This window comes from Phacochoerus africanus, chromosome 5, assembly GCF_016906955.1.
Source record: "Phacochoerus africanus isolate WHEZ1 chromosome 5, ROS_Pafr_v1, whole genome shotgun sequence".
Classification (NCBI taxonomy): domain Eukaryota; kingdom Metazoa; phylum Chordata; class Mammalia; order Artiodactyla; family Suidae; genus Phacochoerus; species Phacochoerus africanus.
Window position 1 is genome coordinate 26,645,564 of NC_062548.1, and position 16,286 is coordinate 26,661,849.

Genomic DNA, 16,286 nt, shown 5'->3' on the forward strand with positions numbered 1-16,286 from the left:
GGTTAAGGATCAGGAGCTGTCACTGCAGCAGCTTGAGTCACCACTGTGGTTTGGGTTTGATCCCTGTCCAGGAGCTTCCACATGCTGCAGCTGTGGCCAAAAACAAACAAACAAACACCATCATTAATAAGTTCCCAGGTGGCTCCACTGGTTAAGCATCCGATGTTGTCACTGCGGTAGCTTGGGTTGCTGCTGCTCGGGTTTGATTCCTGGCCCAGGAATCTCTGCATGCCTCCGGTATGGTGAAAAAAACCCCAGTCATTAATATACTGCATTTTGGGGGGTGCCCGTCCCTTGCTGTGCTGATTTCTGGAACAGGGAGACAAGACAGGAGAGGTCATGGCCCTCGTGGACCTTCTATTTCCAAGGGTGAGAAAGTAGAATAATACGGATTATGATTAGTTCCATGAAGGGGAAGATATGACAGGGAAGAGCTGGAGGAACCTAATTTAGGTTGGCTGGTGGTGAGAGGCCCTTCTGATGAGGTGAGAGCCATAGAGAGAGCAGGAAGATCATCCCGGGCAGAGTAGGTGCAAAGGCCCTGGGGCACGGCACAGAGGGTCTGCTTGTGTCCGTATTTTATAGTTCACATAAATTCTATATTGAGTCATATGATAGTGCTATTTTTGTGGGTCAGGAATGGTTGGGTAGCAGCAGCAGCGTTTAACCTGTACCACAGTTTTAGCAGTCCTGCTCTTGACCTGCAAGTGACCGAAGCTCTCTGGGCTGCAGTTTGCTCACCTGGATGATGGGGTTGATTGATGGTTATTTTCGATGCTTTTCTGTCACTGGCATTTTATGACTCTCGTCAGGGCCGGGATGAGGTGAGGCAGGTGAGCTGCCAGAAGAAAACAATTGAAGGAGGTGCTTGTCCTGCCCTCGCACAACCCCGAGAGTGAGAACCTCGTCCGTTTTTTGCAGCCCAGCCCCCAACCCCCAGTCTCAGCCCTGCTCTAACTCATTTTTTCTCTTCACACACAAGAATTTACTTTGCTAATGAATAACGTTTGCTATATCAGTGATGGTCATTTTTGTTGGTTTGTTTGCTTTTTAGGGCCACACCTGGGGCATATGGAAGTTCCCAGTCTAGGGGTCGAATTGGAGCTGCAGCCTATGCCATAGCCACCAGCAACTCGGGATCCAAGCTGCGTCTGCCACCTACACCACAGCTCACGTCAACGCCGGATCCTTAACCCACTGAGCGAGGCCAGGGATCAAATCCGCCACCTCCTGGTTCCTCGTCGGATTCGTTTCCGCTGAGCCACGACGGGAACTCCTACATCAGGCTAGTTTTTGATGCATTATTCTCAGCAAGCCAGGGCTTGTGGGGTCTGATGGAGTCACATGTTCTGCCTTTTGCTTTTCATGGTCATGATCTCCACACGTGCGTTAGTTCATGTCCAGGTAGGAACCTCTGAATACTAGCTCACATATGATCCGCCTTTATCCTGCTGCATGAACCTTGTCTTGCCTGCAACAGAAAGCCTGTTAACAGGAAGTATGTATTTTGCACTGTTTTCCTTTAGATCAGTCCAAAGTGTTTGTCAAGGTTTTTACTGAAATTGACCGGATGCCCCAACTGCTTGCATACTACTACAAGTGCCACAAGGTGAGAAGTTCGGAGTGGGTACGATTGTGGAATGCTTGTGGAACTGGGCTGCAGAGTCCCAGTTTCACACTCAAAGGTAAACCTATTTGCCTCCGTGCCCTCCGGCCATTTTCTTTTCCTTAGCCAGTAGGGGGCGCTCGTGGTCCAGTCTGAGAATGCATTTCATTGCAAGTCAGAAAGAGAGGCCTCAGTTTTCAGCCTCTTCTGTATTTCTAGCTGGATTTCCTTTACAGATTGAAGAGTTGTTTTAATTGTTCTCATTTTTGTCTTTTAAGGGAGAGGTCAGTGAGGTTTCTTATGCCTTCCTCAAGCCATAAGAATTTTGTCAGTTGGCTGGGTTTGGTGAAGTTAGCGGCTACTGAAAATATTGACCCCTTCCTGGGCTGACTTAATGCCTTCAAGTCCAGTGCTCGTGTGTCTTTTGAGCAGTGGTGTTAGGACATGAAGCTAAAATACATATTCACACCCACCTCAGAGGCCTGCTCAGAAGAATGGTAGTATGTTGAGTGGAAGGACATTGACAAGCTTTGGGGGCCAATTATAAGGAGAAAGGATCATTAGAGGGTGACAGACTCGAGCTCTGGATGGTGGTCGGAGCAGGCGACTGTACATTTTTTTTCCGCCTTTTTGGAAGCGCGTGTTGGTCATCCGTGGGCACCAGCTTGCCCAGGAGAGTGGGCAGCAGCACGTGGCTTGCCATGGTGGGAGGGTGGGTCTTGCCCGACCCCGTAAGGCCCCCTTTACTCTGCCTCTGCAGGTGCAGCTTCTAGCAGCCTGGCAGGAGCTGTGCCAGACTGACCTACCCCTGGAGCGGCAGCTCACTGGACTCTACGACGCCTTGCTTGGGGCCTGGCACACGCAAATCCAGTGGGCTTCGCAGGTAACAGTTCACGTGGGTTCTAGGGAGAGCACAGCCTGTGGTGCCGAGGGATGGGGGTCCTCTCGACAGCGCAGCACCCGCTCGAAGAACCTCCCCATCTGCTGTCGTCACTAACTAGGTTAAAAGATAAGCTTTGAGACCCAAGGCAGGAAAATCTTTAGATCTCGATTCTTCTTATCGCTCTTATCTGTATCTTAAATAGAATCTAATGTGACATTGTTGCTTGTTGCTCTGCAAGGGAGCCTGTGGAATTCCTGGAGGCCATTATCTCTTGATCTGAAAGCAGGAGGCCCTTAGTCTGGTGTTGCTTGAGTGAACAAGACTGTTTTTATCTTAACTTTGGGTAAAATTTACCTGGCTTAAAGTTAGTTTCCTTCATTCTCACAATATGCACACTGTGCCATGAGTTAGAGGAAGGGTGTACTTCGTTTTTTTTTTCTTTTAGCGCCACATCCTCGGCATATGGACATTCCCAGGCTAGGGGTCGAATCGGAGCTACAGCTGCTGGCCTACGCCACAGCCACAGCAACGTGGGTCTGAACCAAATCTGGGACCTACCCATAGCTAATGGCAACATGGAGCCCTAACCTACTGAGCAAGGCCAAGGATTGAACCCACGTCATGGATACTGGTTGGTTTCTTAACCCACTGAGCCACAGTGGGAACTCCAAGGAAGGGTGTACTTTTATTTATTTATTTATTTATTTATTTTATTTATTTTAGGGCCACACCCACAGCATATGGAAATTCCCAGGCTAGGGGTCGAATCGGAGCTACAACTGCTGGCCTACACCACAGCCATAGCAACATAGAATCTGAGCCGTGTCTGTGACCCACACCACAGCTCACAGCAACATGAGTTCCTTAACCCACTGAGTGAGGCCAGGCATCGAACCCACAGCCTCATGGTTACTAGTTGGATTCGTTTCCACTGAGCTACAATGGGAACTCTGGAAGGGTGTACTTTTTTTTTTTTTTTCATTTATAATGATTTTTATTTTTTCCATTGTAGCTGGTTTATGGTGTTCTGTCAATTTTATACTGTACAGCAAGGTGACCCAGTCACACATACATGTATATTCTTTTTTCTCACATTATTATACTCTATCATAAGTCTTATGACTAGACATAGTTCCCAGTGCTGTACAGCAGGATCTCATTGCTTATCCATTGCAAAGGCAATAGTTTACATCTATTAACCCCCAATTCCCAATCCATCCCACTCCCTCCCCCCCCCTTGGCAACCACAAGTCTGTTCTCCAAGTCCATGAATTTCTTTTCTGTGGAAAGGTTCATTTGTGCTGTAGTGATACCGTATGGTATCTGTCTTTTTCTTTCTGACTTACGTCACTTAGTATGAGAGTCTCTGGTTCTATCCATGTTGCTGCAAATGGCATTAGTTTGTTCTTTTTTTTTTTTGTCTTTTTGTCTTTTTCTTTGTTGTTGTTGTTGTTGTTGTTGCCATTTCTTGGGCCGTTCCTGTGGCATATGGAGGTTCCCAGGCTAGGGGTCGAATCAGAGCTGCAGCCACCGGTCCACGCCAGAGCCACAGCAACTCGGGATCCGAGCCGCATCTGCAACCCACACCACAGCTCACAGCAACGCCGGATCGTCAACCCACTGAGCAAGGGCAGGGACCGAACCCGCAACCTCATGGTTCCTAGTCGGATTCACCAACCACTGCGCCGCGACGGGAACTCTTTTCTTTTTTTTTTTTTTTTGCTATTTCTTTGGGCCGCTCCCGCGGCATATGGAGGTTCCCAGGCTAGGGGTCCAATCGGAGCTGTAGCCACCAGCCTACGCCAGAGCCACAGCAACGCGGGATCCGAGCCGCGTCTGCAACCTACACCACAGCTCACAGCAACACCGGATCCTTAACCCACTGAGCAAGGGCAGGGATCGAACCCGCAACCTCATGGTTCCTAGTTGGATTCGTTAACCACTGAGCCATGATGGGAACTCCAGGAAGAATGTACTTTTAAAGGTCCCCTCTGACTTCGGGGAGAGGTGAGAGAGGAACTTCATTTCATTTACTTTTGGGAACTTTCCGTTACTTACTTTCCCAAAGTTTCTAGGCATTTTCAGCCGTGACGTGTATGAACCACCGTTCCCTCGTCTTGATGCCAGGAGGTGCCCTAGATCTTCTTTTCAAAAGGGGGCAAGGCTGTCTTTTGTCTGAGTAATGACTGACTGGGCCTGTTTATGGTGCACGGCTTATTATATTTTTTCAAAATCAGTTATGAATCACCCTTCCAATGTTTGTCAGTCACTTGCTGGAATGAACCCGGCTGTAGCTGGAGAGGATTCCTTGCCCTGGGTCATGTCGTTCAAGGTGGTCGAAGCCCTCTTCTCCGTCCTGGGTTCTCTCTCTCCTTGAACCAGCCTCATTCAGAGGTAAAAACAAAACAGACAAACTGAAAAGCAACTTCCCATTAGAGTTCCACAGTTTTTATGTCGTCATCAATTTCCGATGACCCTGCCCATCTGCACTGGGGTTGGTGTCCTTGCCTCGTGTGCTGCTCGTATCATGATGAGGATGAAGGCAGGTCAGGTCCATGTGTACAGAGGCCTCTGGCCTCACAGACAAAGGATTTAGACGTCTCATGCTTCTGTTTGGGGCTCCTCGCAAATTTTTGTAAGGCATGAGTTTAATGCTAGTGTACACTCTTGCCCCATGGCTCATCTTCTTTTTCTTTTTTTTTTCCTGCCTTTTCAAGGGATGCTCCCGTGGCATATGGAGGTTCCCAGGCTAGGGGTCCAATCGGAGCTATAGCCGCCGGCCTGTGCCAGAGCCACAGCAACGCGGGATCCGAGCCGCGTCTGCGACCTGCGCCACAGCTCACGGCAACACCGGATCCTTCACCCACTGAGCAAGGCCAGGGACCGAACCCGCAACCTCATCGTTCCTAGTCGGATTCGTTAACCACTGAGCCATGACGGGAACTCCTCATTTTCTTTCCAGAATGTCAGCATGATAGGTGACTGTCAGCTTCTGATGCTCACTAGAGAGCAGAAGAAAACCCAAGGCGCCAGGGTGAATGCGTCGCTAAAGACCCCCCCCCAGTGTTTTAATATGAAAAAGTTCCAACAGAGAAAAAATGTGACAGAATTGTATAGTGAACCCCATGTAGCCACCTCCTCTCTTCTACAGTTTGCTGTGTTTGCTTTTTCACAAATCTCTCCATCTCTCCATGGGTCTTTTTTTTTCTTTTAATTTTATCTTTTTAGGGCGGCACCCGTGATATATGGAGATTCCCAGGCTAGGGGTCTCATCAGAGCTACAGCTGCCAGCCTACACCAGAGCCACAGCAACGCGGGATCCAAGCCACGTCTGCTGCCTACACCACAGTTCACAGCAACGCCGGATCCTTAACCCACTGAGCGAGGCCAGGGATTGAACCTGTGTCCTCATGGTTGCTCGTCAGATTCGTTGCCGCTGAGCCACGGCTGGAACTCCAGTGCGTCTGATTTTTTGATTCACTTTCAAGTAGGTGGCACACGCTCTCTTCAGAGCATCCACATCTCTAACTCAAGTCCAGGGTTAATTTACTGGCGGTGGGGGGGGATCTTTCGGATAAAATTGTGAAATGCAATGGTTTCAAATAGGCCATTTGATTAATCGTGACAAATGCTGTGAAACCTAATCCCCTCCCAAGACACAGAGCATGACTATCACCCTAGAAAGTTCTCTGTGCCTTCCCAGTCAATCTCTGGACCAGCATCTTTGAAGACGGCCGCTTTCTGATTTTTTTTTTCCACCATCATTTCGTTGAGGCTGTTGCAGAATTTCATGTTAAGTGGAATCATACAGCGTGTGGGTTCTTTGGTGAGGCTTCTGTCACTCAGCATGTTTTTGGAAGTTGGTTCGTGTGGCATCTATCAGTCGTGTCTTCCTTTTTTATTGGTGAACACTCTGCGTGGTATGAATGTACCACAGTTTTGTTTACTCAGTCGTTTACTGATGGACACTTGGGCCGTTTCCAGTTTGGGGCAATAGTAAATAAAGCTGCTCCAGCATTGTTCTAGAAGTTTTTTTTTTTTTTTTGGTTAACACCTGTTCATATCTCTTGGGTACAGACATGGGAGTGGAATGGCAGGGTTATAGGGTAGGTCTATATTTAGATTTATAGGAAACTGGCACTGTTCCAAAGGGCTTGTGCCTGTTACACTCTGGCAACAAAATGGTGAGCGTTCTGATTGCTCCATATCCTTGCCAAGGCGAGGTGGCTCGTCTTTTTTACCTTAGCCACTCGGGTGGATGTGTGGCGTAGCTCCCTGTGGTTTTAATTCGCATTTCCCTAATGACTAAGGATGTTGAAAACCTTTTCTCATGCTTCCTGGCCATTCGTCTCTCTTCCTTGGAGAAGTGGCTCTTCCACTTGTCTGCCCCTTTAAAGAAAATTGGGTTATTTGCTTTTTTATTATTGAAGTGTAGGCGTTCTTTATATATTCTGGATATAAGTCCTTTATCTGATATATTTTGTAGATATTTCCTTCCAGTCTGTGGCTTGAGCAGAAGAATTTATTTTGACGAAGCCTGATTTTATCAGTTTTTTCCTTTGATGGTTATTGCTTTCTTTGTCCTAAGAAACCATCACCCGCCCCCAGGTTGCAAAGGTACTCTTCTGTGTTTTCCTCTAGAGGCTTGTTTAGCTTTTAGGTTTAGTTCTCTGGTCCATCGTGAATCAATTTTTGCATGTAGGGTAAGATAGGGTCAGATGGTTTTTGGCGTGGGCTACTGAGGTTAATTCTATGGCCCTACGTTGTTAAGTCTGCGAACTCTTTGACTGATCTTTGGCCAATGGCCAAAGCATCCTTTTTACCAGATCATTTTAAGGGAAAGAGGATAGGGGTCCCCATTATGGTGCAGCAGAAATGAATCTGACCCACATCCATGAGGATGTGGCTTCGATCCCTGGCCTCGCTCAGTGTTGCCTTGAGCTGTGGTGTAGGTTGATCCAGTGCTGCTGCGAGCAGTGGTGATGGTCTCAGACAGCTCAGAGCTGGTGTGGCTGTGGCTGTGGCATAAACCAGCAGCTACAGCTCCAATTAGACCCCTGGCCTGGGAACCTCCATATTCTGCAGGTGCAGCCCTGGAAAAGGCAAAAAGACAAAAAAAAAAAAAAAAGATTTGGTGTTGTCACTGCTGTGGCTCAGGTTGCTGCTGTGATGTGGTTTTGCTCCCTGGCCCTGGAACTTCCTCATGCTGCAGCTATGGCCAAAAGAAAAAAAAAAAAATGTCCCTTGGTATCCTCAAGAGATTGGTCCCTTACCGATACGCCATGAATGCTCGAGTCCCTTATATAAAGTGGTATAGGGAGTTCCCACTGTGGCTCAGCAGTGATGAATCCAACTAGTATCCATGAGGAGGCAGCTTCAATCCCTGGCCTTGATCAGTGGGTTAAGGATCCCCTGTTGCCATGAGCTGGGGTGTAGGTCGCAGTTGCTGCTCAGGTCCTGCACGGCTGTGGCTGTGGTGTAGGCCGGCAGCTGCAGCTCCAATTCCACCCCTAGCCTGGGAACTTCCATATGCCATGGGTGCGGCCCTAAAAAGACAAAAAATAAATAAGTAAAAATAGAGTGATATATATAATATTTGCGTACAACCTATGCACATCCTCCTATATATTTTATCTCTGGATTACTTATAACACCTAATACAATGTAAATACTGTGTACATAGTTGCTGGTACACAGCAAATTCAAGTTTTGCTTTTTGGAACTTCTGGAAGTTTTTTTTTTCCTCCTCTGTATTTGTGATCTGTGCTTGGTTGAATCTGTGAATGCAGAACTTGCACATATGGAGGGCCCAGTATTGCTAAATCCAAGGTCATGAGGATTTTGCCCTATGTTTTCTTTTCTTTTTCTTTTCTTTTTTTCTTTTTCTTTTTTTTTTGCTTTTTTAGGGTTACATCCGTGCATATGGAAGTTCCCAGGCTAGAGGTCAATTCAGAGCTGTAGCTGCCGGCCTACCCCACAGCCACAGCAACGTGGGATCCGAGCCGTGTCTGCAACCTACACCACAGCTCACAGCAACGCCAGATCCTTAACCTGTTGATCAAGGCCAGGAATTGAACCTGCGTCCTCATGGATGCTGGTCAGGTTTATTAACCACTGAGCCATCACGGGAACTCCTGCCCTATGTTTTCTAGTAAGAATTTTTAGTTTACTCTTAGCATTTATGTCTGATTAATTTTGAGTTAATTTTGCTATAGGGTGTAAAGTCAGGGTCCAACTTTTTTTTTTTTTTTTTGCATGTGGGTATCCAGTTTTCTGAGTACCATTTGTTGAAAAAACTTTCCCCATTGAATGAGTCTGGCACCCTGTTGAGAATTGTTTGGCTGTGTATGTGTATTCTGGTCTCTCTGTTCTCTTCCATTGAGCTATATGTCTATCTGGATGCAGGTACTGCACTATTTTGACTCTTACAGCTTTGTAGTAAGTTTTGAGATTGGAAAGTGGAGTTAGCCAGTAGTGTTTGTTTTTTTTTTTCAATATTTGTTTTTGCTATTTGGGGTTCCCTGAAATCCCATACGAATTTGAGGATGCGCTTTCCTGTTTCTCCAGAAAACACCTTTGGGATTTTGATGGAGATTGCAATGAATCTGTAGATGCTTTGGGTGGTATTACCATCTTAACAATATTGTCTTCCAGTCTCTGAACATGGGGTGTCTTTCCATTTTTTGTGTGTGTCTTCTTTAATTTCTTTCAGCAGTGTTTTCTTGTTTTGGGGGTACACGTCTTTCAGTTCCTTAGTTATTGCATTTATTTCTAAGTTCTTTTATTCTTTGATGCTGTTATAAATGGAATACTTTTCTTAATTTCCTCCTCAGATGATTAGAATAGGATTGCTGGTATAGAAATGCAAGTTATTGTTTTTGGCCATGCCCACAGCATGTGGCAATTCCCTGGCCATGGATCAAACCCTTGCCAGAGGTGTAACCAGAGCCACAGCAATGATCCTTAAGTTAGATCCTTAACCTGCCGAGCCATGAGGGAACTCCAAAATGTAAGTGATTTTTGCTTGTTGATTTTATATCTTGCAACTTTACTGAATTTGGTTTTTGTTTTGTTTTGTTTTGTCTTTTTAGGGCCACACCCGAGGCATATGAAGGTTCCCAGGCTAAGGGTCTAATCGGAGCTACCGCTGCTGGCCTATGCCACAGACACAGCAATGCCAGATCCGAGCCAAGTCTACACCACAGCTCACGGCAACGCCGGATCCTTAACCTGCTGAGCAAGGCCAGGGATTGAACCCGCACCCTCATGGTTCCTAGTCGGATTCATTTCTGCTGCGCCACCATGGGAACTCCAACTGAATTTGTTTATTAACTCAATTTGTTAATGAACTGAATTTGTTTAGTAACAGAGGGTGTGTTTTTGTACATGTGTGTGTAAATTTGTTAGGGTTTTCTACATATAAGATTGCGTCATTTGTGGAATGAAGATTACTTTTTCCTTTCCGATTTAGATGTCTTTTATTACTTTTTCTTGTCCAATTGTTCTGGCTGAAATTCCTGTATTATGTCGAAAAAAGTGGCGAAAGCAGGCACCCTTGTCTTGTTCCTGGTCTTAGGGGAAAAGCTTTCAGTCTTTCTCCACTGAATATAGTGTTTTTCTGACATGGCTTTGATCATGTTGAGGATGTTCCTTTCTATTCCCAGTTTATTGATTTTTTTTTCAGTTACGAAAGGGTGTTGAATTTTGTCAGATGCTTTTTTTGCATGAATTGAAATGGTCATGTGTTTTCTTTTTTCCTCTTCATTCTATTAATATAGACTATTACATTGACTAATTGGTTATGTTGAAGCATTCATTCTGGAGATCAGTCTTGCTTGGTCATAGTGTATAATCCTTTTTTTTTTTTTGCCTTTTCTAGGGCCGCACCTGCAGCATATGGAGGTTCCCAGGTTAGGGGTCTAATCAGAGCTGTTGCTGCTGACCTACATCAGAGCCACAGCAACGAGGGATCTGAGCCACGTCTGCGACCTGCACCACAGCTCATGGCAACACTAGATCCTTAACCCACTAAGTAAGGCCAGGGATCGAACCCGCCACCTCATGGTTCCTAGTCGAATTCCTTAACCACTGTGCCATGACGGGAACTCCATGTAATCCTTTAAATGTGCTGCTGAATTTGGTTTCTAGCTTTTCGTTGAGTGTTTTTGTATGTGTATTTATAAAAGATACTGGTTTGTAATTTTCTTTTAGTATTTGTTTGGCTTCGGTATCAGTTTAATGATGCTCTCGTAGAGCCAATTAGGGACTGTTCTATAGTAGTTTGTTAAGGCTGCTATATCGCAATACCTCAGACTAGGTGGTTTAAACAGTAGAAATTCGTTTTCTCATGGTTCTGGAGTCTAGCAGTCCAAGGTCAAGGTTTTGGCAGGTTGATTCCTTCTGGGGCTTCTCTGCTTGGCTTGCAGCTGGCAGTCTTTCCCCTGTGTCTTTCCTTTATGTGTGTCTGTGTTTTAATCTCCTCTTCTTATAAGGACACCAGCAGATTGGATTACAGTCCACCCAGATGACCTCATTGTACCGTAATTACCTCTTTAAAAGGCCCTATGTCCAAATATAATCACATCGTGAGGTCCTGGGGGGCCGGGGTTTGGACTTCAGTATATGAAATTTGGGGAGTTCCCATCATGGCTCAGCAGTAATACACGCACCTAACTAGTATCCATGACGACTCAAGTTTGATCCCTGGTCCCACTCAGTGGGTTAAGAATCTGACATTACTGTGAGCTGTGGTGTAGGTTGCAGACAAGGCTCAGATCTGGCATTGCTGTGGCTAGGCCTTCGGCCACAGCTCCAATTGGTCTCCTCGCCTGGGAACTTCCATGCGCCATAGGTGCAGCCCTAAAAAGACAACAACAATGACAAAACAAAACTAAAAACCCTAAAGTTAAGCAGTCAGTTAAGTTATGGTAAATCCAAATGATAGGATACACTCAGCAATTACAGTTATCAATGTTTATTTATTTATTTTGTCTTTTTGCCTTTTTCTAGAGCCACACCTGTGGCATATGGAGGTTCCCAGGCTAGGGGTCTAATCAGAGCTGTAGCCACCAGCCTACACCAGAGCCACAGCAATGTGGGATCCGAGCAGGGTCTGCAACCTACACCACAGCTCACGGCAACACTGGATCCTTTACCCACTGAGCAAGGACAGGGATCAAACCGGCAACCTCATGGTTCCTAGTCAGATTCATTAAGCACTGCGCCATGACGGGAACTCCAGTTACCAATTTTTAAATACAAGCTCTGCTGATTTGCAGCTGTATAGCTCTGAGAAAGGTAATTACTCTCTCCTCTGATTCTTGGTTTTCCTTTATGAGGAGGTTTTTGATTACTCATAGGTTTATTCAGTTTTTCTCTTTCTTCTGGAGTCAGTTTTGGTAAGTTTTATTTCCAGGATTTTTTGCCCCTTTCCTCTAGGTTATCCAGTTGGTTAGCATACAACTGGTTCATAACATTCTCTTAGAATCTGTAAAATCGGTAGTAAATGTCCCCCACCTTCATACCAAACCTTAGTAATTTGAGTCTAATCTCTTTTTTTTCCAGTCAGTCCAAATAAAAGGTTTGTTAATTTTGTTAATCTTTGAAAAGAACCAGCTTCTAGTTTTGATTTTCCTTGTTTATTTTTCTATTCTATATTTCATTTACTCTTGCTCTGATCCTTTATTATAGCCTTTTGTGTGGTAGCTTTTTTCCCCTTCTTTTTCTGGTTCCTTCATGTGTACAGTTAGGTTATTGATTTGAGATTTTTCCGCTTTTTTAAAAATTAATTTTTTTTTTGTTGTGGCTTTTTAGGGCCATGCCTGTGGCATATGGAAGCTCCCAGCCAGGGGTTGAATCGGAGCTGCATCTGCCTGCACCACAGCTCATGGTAACATTGGATCCTTATCCCACTGAGTGAGGCCAGGGATCGAACCAAATGCTCATGGATACTAGTTGGGTTTGTCACCTGCTGAGCTACAACAGGAACTCCCTATTTCTGCTTTTTTAATGTATGCTTTTGCATCTCTAAATTTACCCCCCCTTTGCACTGCTTTTGTTGAATCCCATGAGTTTTGGTTTTCATCATTATCTCAAGGTACTTTCTAATAAAAATGTGAATTTATTGATTTTATAGTTTTTTAACTTACACTTCTTTTGGCTTTAGTATTGCATGAGAACAGTACTACGTCTTGTTTCATGTTTGTACATGTGTTAGTTATATTATGATAAAAAAGCATTTACTCAACACTGGGGGTCTGTGAGAACCCCACTCTAAATGTATCATGTAAGTTCATCACATTTGGTCCAAGAGATCTATAGTATGTAGAACGAAAGAAAGTCTCTTAGAGTTTCCTTGTGGTGTAGTGGGTTAAGGATTCAGCATTGTCAATGCAGCACCGTAGGGTCCCTGCTCTGGTGGGGGTTTTGCCCCTGGCCCAGGAACTTCTACCTGCCACAGGAATGGCTCCCCTCCAAAAAAAAAAAAAAAAGGAAAAGTTTCTTACTGACTATGTGAATCTTACTCTGAAAGGCTCTGGATACACTATTCCTGGTGGTCCTTAAAATAGGAGATAAATCCATCTTACTGAAGATCCGTGTCAAGGAGAGAGGAGGCTTCAGGCTGGTCTGCAAATGTGCCTAAAGGGGCTCCAGCCGATTCAGTGACTTGCTCTTTTTCTCTCTCTTTTTTTTTTTTTTTTGGTCTTTTTGCCATTTCTGGGGCCGCTCCCTCGGCATATGGAGGTTCCCAGGCTAGGGGTCCAATCGGAGCTGTAGCCACCGGCCTATGCCAGAGCCACAGCAACGCGGGATCCGAGCCGCGTCTGCAACCTACACCACATCTCACGGCAACGCCGGATCGTTAACCCACTGAGCAAGGGCAGGGATTGAACCCTCAACCTCATGGTTCCTAGTTGGATTCATTAACCACTGCGCCACGACGGGAACTCCCTGACTTGCTCTTTTTTCGTTCTGTTTGTTCCCTGCCACCCACCCTCTCCCAGTTTCTGCATTTCATCTTCACAGCCCACTCTCAGCCACTCTGGGGGGACCAACTAAATAACTGCATGAGACAGATCTGAAAATCGCCACTCAGAGCCCGTGATGGACCCCAGGTGGTCCGTTGTCCCGGACAAGGTGCCAGTCTTGCCAGCTGACTTGGCTTTCTGAGCACACTGCTGGTGAGGAATGCTCGGGGCTCATAGCTCTCGAATGAGTCGGCCTTCCAGCTCTTAGAGGGATTCCTCCAGGCGATCCCAGAGTTGGCTTCCTTGGAGGGTGTGCTCCCGTGTGCTAAAGCACATACCTGTCTCCCCCGCTGCAGGTTTTCAGGAACCCCCACGAGGTGGTGACTGTGTTGCTGATTCAGACCCTGGGGGCCCTGGTGCCCTCTCTGCCCATCTGCCTCAGCTCCGGTGTGGAGAGGGCAGGGCCTGAGCTGGAGCTGGTCAAGCTGCTGGAGTTCTACGGCGCCACCGCCCACTTTGCCAAGGGGCTGGAGATGGCACTGCTCCCCCACCCACGTAAGCATTCCTCCTCCCAGCTCCCCAACGTGTCTCTACTCGTTCTTTTTTGAAGCATCAGGGGCCCGGGTTTGTTTGCCTTTTCAGGTGACTGATTTTGCAGAAATGGACGGGATGGGTGTTTTCCTTCGCAACAGCTATGGCAAGCTTTTCCATGAAAACTTTGCCACTATGGAAATAATTATTGCTGAAGATACTTGCCTAGGTCCAGGGCTGCCTAGGTGCCTTACACACTTTGGCCTGGGGCTGATGGACGCTTCTGTAGGGGCAGAGAATCTCAAAAAGATAGATAGACATGAGTGCATGAGTGGCAGCGAGTTGGCATCGAGTGACATGGCGTGTAGCCCATCCTTTCCTTTTCAAGGCATCAGAGAACCTCAGACAATTCAACCTAAAAAATAGGTTTAAGAAGTTCCCATTGTGGCGCAGTGGTTAAGGAATCCGACTAGGAACTATGAGGTGGCGGGTTCGATCCCTGGCCTTGCTCAGTGGGTTAAGGATCCGGAATTGCCGTGAGCTGTGGTATAGGTTGCAGACGTGGCTCGTATCCCGCGTTGCTGTGGCTCTGGTGTAGCCTGGTGGCTACAGCACCGATTCGACCCCTAGCCTGGGAACCTCCATATGCCGTGGGAGTGGCCCAAGAAAAGGCAAAAAGACCAAAAAAAAAAAAGTAGGTTTAAGAGAACAAATGGGTTAGAGGAGTTTTTTGATAGGACCACAGCAAGTTTTTAAGGCAGGGGTGCAGTACTAGGAGTTAAGAGTGGCTAATCTGAGAGCAAAGTGCGCCTTGTTCCCATTGGGGCAAGTGGTGCCGTGGTGTGTGACATTTCCCCAGCTGCTTCCCCGTCTATGTTTTAAGTATCATAGGAGTTTCCGTCGTGGCGTAGCGACAATGAAGCTGACCAGCGTCCATGAGGACGCAGGTTCGATCCCTGGCTTCGCTCACTGGATGAAGGATCCGGCATTGCCGCGAGCCTGTGGTGTAGGTCAAAGACACGGCTCGGATCCTGCATTGCTCTGGCCATGGTGTAGGCTGGCGGCTTCAGCTCCAACTCAATCCCTAGCCTGGGAACTTCCGTATGCCGTGGCCATGGCCCTAAAAAGACAAAAAAAAAAAAAAGGCGTCATTAACTTTTAGGTCATGCAGACCAGACCTCGTGATGAATGCTGCTGTCAGATCAGGAAATCACTTCAGGAAGGTCTGCTTCTGCCGTTTGGTTGTTGTGTGTGTCACTAACTTGGTGTATTTAATAGTTATTCTCTCTAATTACATTCACGGATAATTACCTTGTACATTCCAGGGAGCAGGTTTATTGTTGGAGTTCCTGATGATTCATAGGTATTTTTGGCACCCTCACTGGTCAGGCCTTGGTTGTGGGAGAGGCGTGATGGATGTGGGTAGCTTTCGGGGCGCCTGGATGCTCTGGTCCTGGTGGCCAAAGAGGCTTAGGCTGAGCATCCCGCGGGAGTGGAATGAAGGTAGGGCCAGGACCTGGTTACCTTCCTCCCACTGGTGATGGACGTTGCTGAAGAACCACCCTCTGAAGAACTGGATATAGAAAATGCTTTGTTAGTCAGCCAAGGAAGTTTCGTTTTTTCATGATTCCTATTGAGGTTTTCAAAAAAGTATATATATGTATATTTTTTGTCTTTTGTCTTTTGAGGGCCACACCCTTGGCATATGGAGGTTCCCAGGCTAGGGGTCGAATCAGAGCTGTTGCCACCCGCCTACGCCAGAGCCACAGCAACGCCAGATCTGAGCCACGTCTGCAACCTACACCACAGCTCACGGCAACGCTGGATCGTTAACCCACTGAACAAGGGCAGGGACCGAACCCGCAACCTCATGGTTCCTAGTCGGATTCGTTAACCGCTGCGCTACAACGGGAACTCCGAGTATATATATTTTTAAATTTAAAAATACTGCAGTTCCTGTTGTGGCTCAGCAGGTTAGGGGCCTGACTTAGTCTCTGTGAGGATGTGGGTTCCACCCCCGGCCTCACTCGTGGGTTAAGGGTCCAGTGTTGCTGCGAGCTGTGGTGTAGTTTGCAGATGCCAATGGGATCCCATGTTGCTTTGGCTGTGGTCTAGGCCTCAGCTGCAGCTCTGATTTGACCCTTGGCCAGAGAACTTCCATATGCCACAGGTGTGGCTGTAAAAATAAAATAAAATAAAATAAAATACTTTGGGGAGTTCCCTGGTAGCCTAGTGATTGAGGACCTGGCATTGTCACTGCTGTGACTCAGGTCACTGCTGTGGCTCAGGTTCAGTCCCT

The 16,286-nt window shown here is 46.6% G+C and overlaps 1 protein-coding gene across 4 annotated transcripts in view; it reads left to right on the plus strand.

The window, feature by feature from the left end:
• The window catches only part of COG7 (component of oligomeric golgi complex 7), an 86,173-nt gene that overhangs the window by 16,399 nt on the left and 53,488 nt on the right, over positions 1–16,286 (plus strand). For all 4 annotated transcript variants that reach the window (XR_007134926.1, XM_047780313.1, XM_047780312.1 and 1 more), the window contains exons 5-7: positions 1,527–1,609; positions 2,367–2,489; positions 13,813–14,011. Coding sequence is in view for 3 of the 4 variants with exons in the window: in XM_047780313.1 (XP_047636269.1) it covers positions 1,527–1,609; positions 2,367–2,489; positions 13,813–14,011 (405 nt within the window). In the remaining variant the exon portion in view is untranslated. The remainder of the gene's footprint in view (positions 1–1,526; positions 1,610–2,366; positions 2,490–13,812; positions 14,012–16,286) is intronic.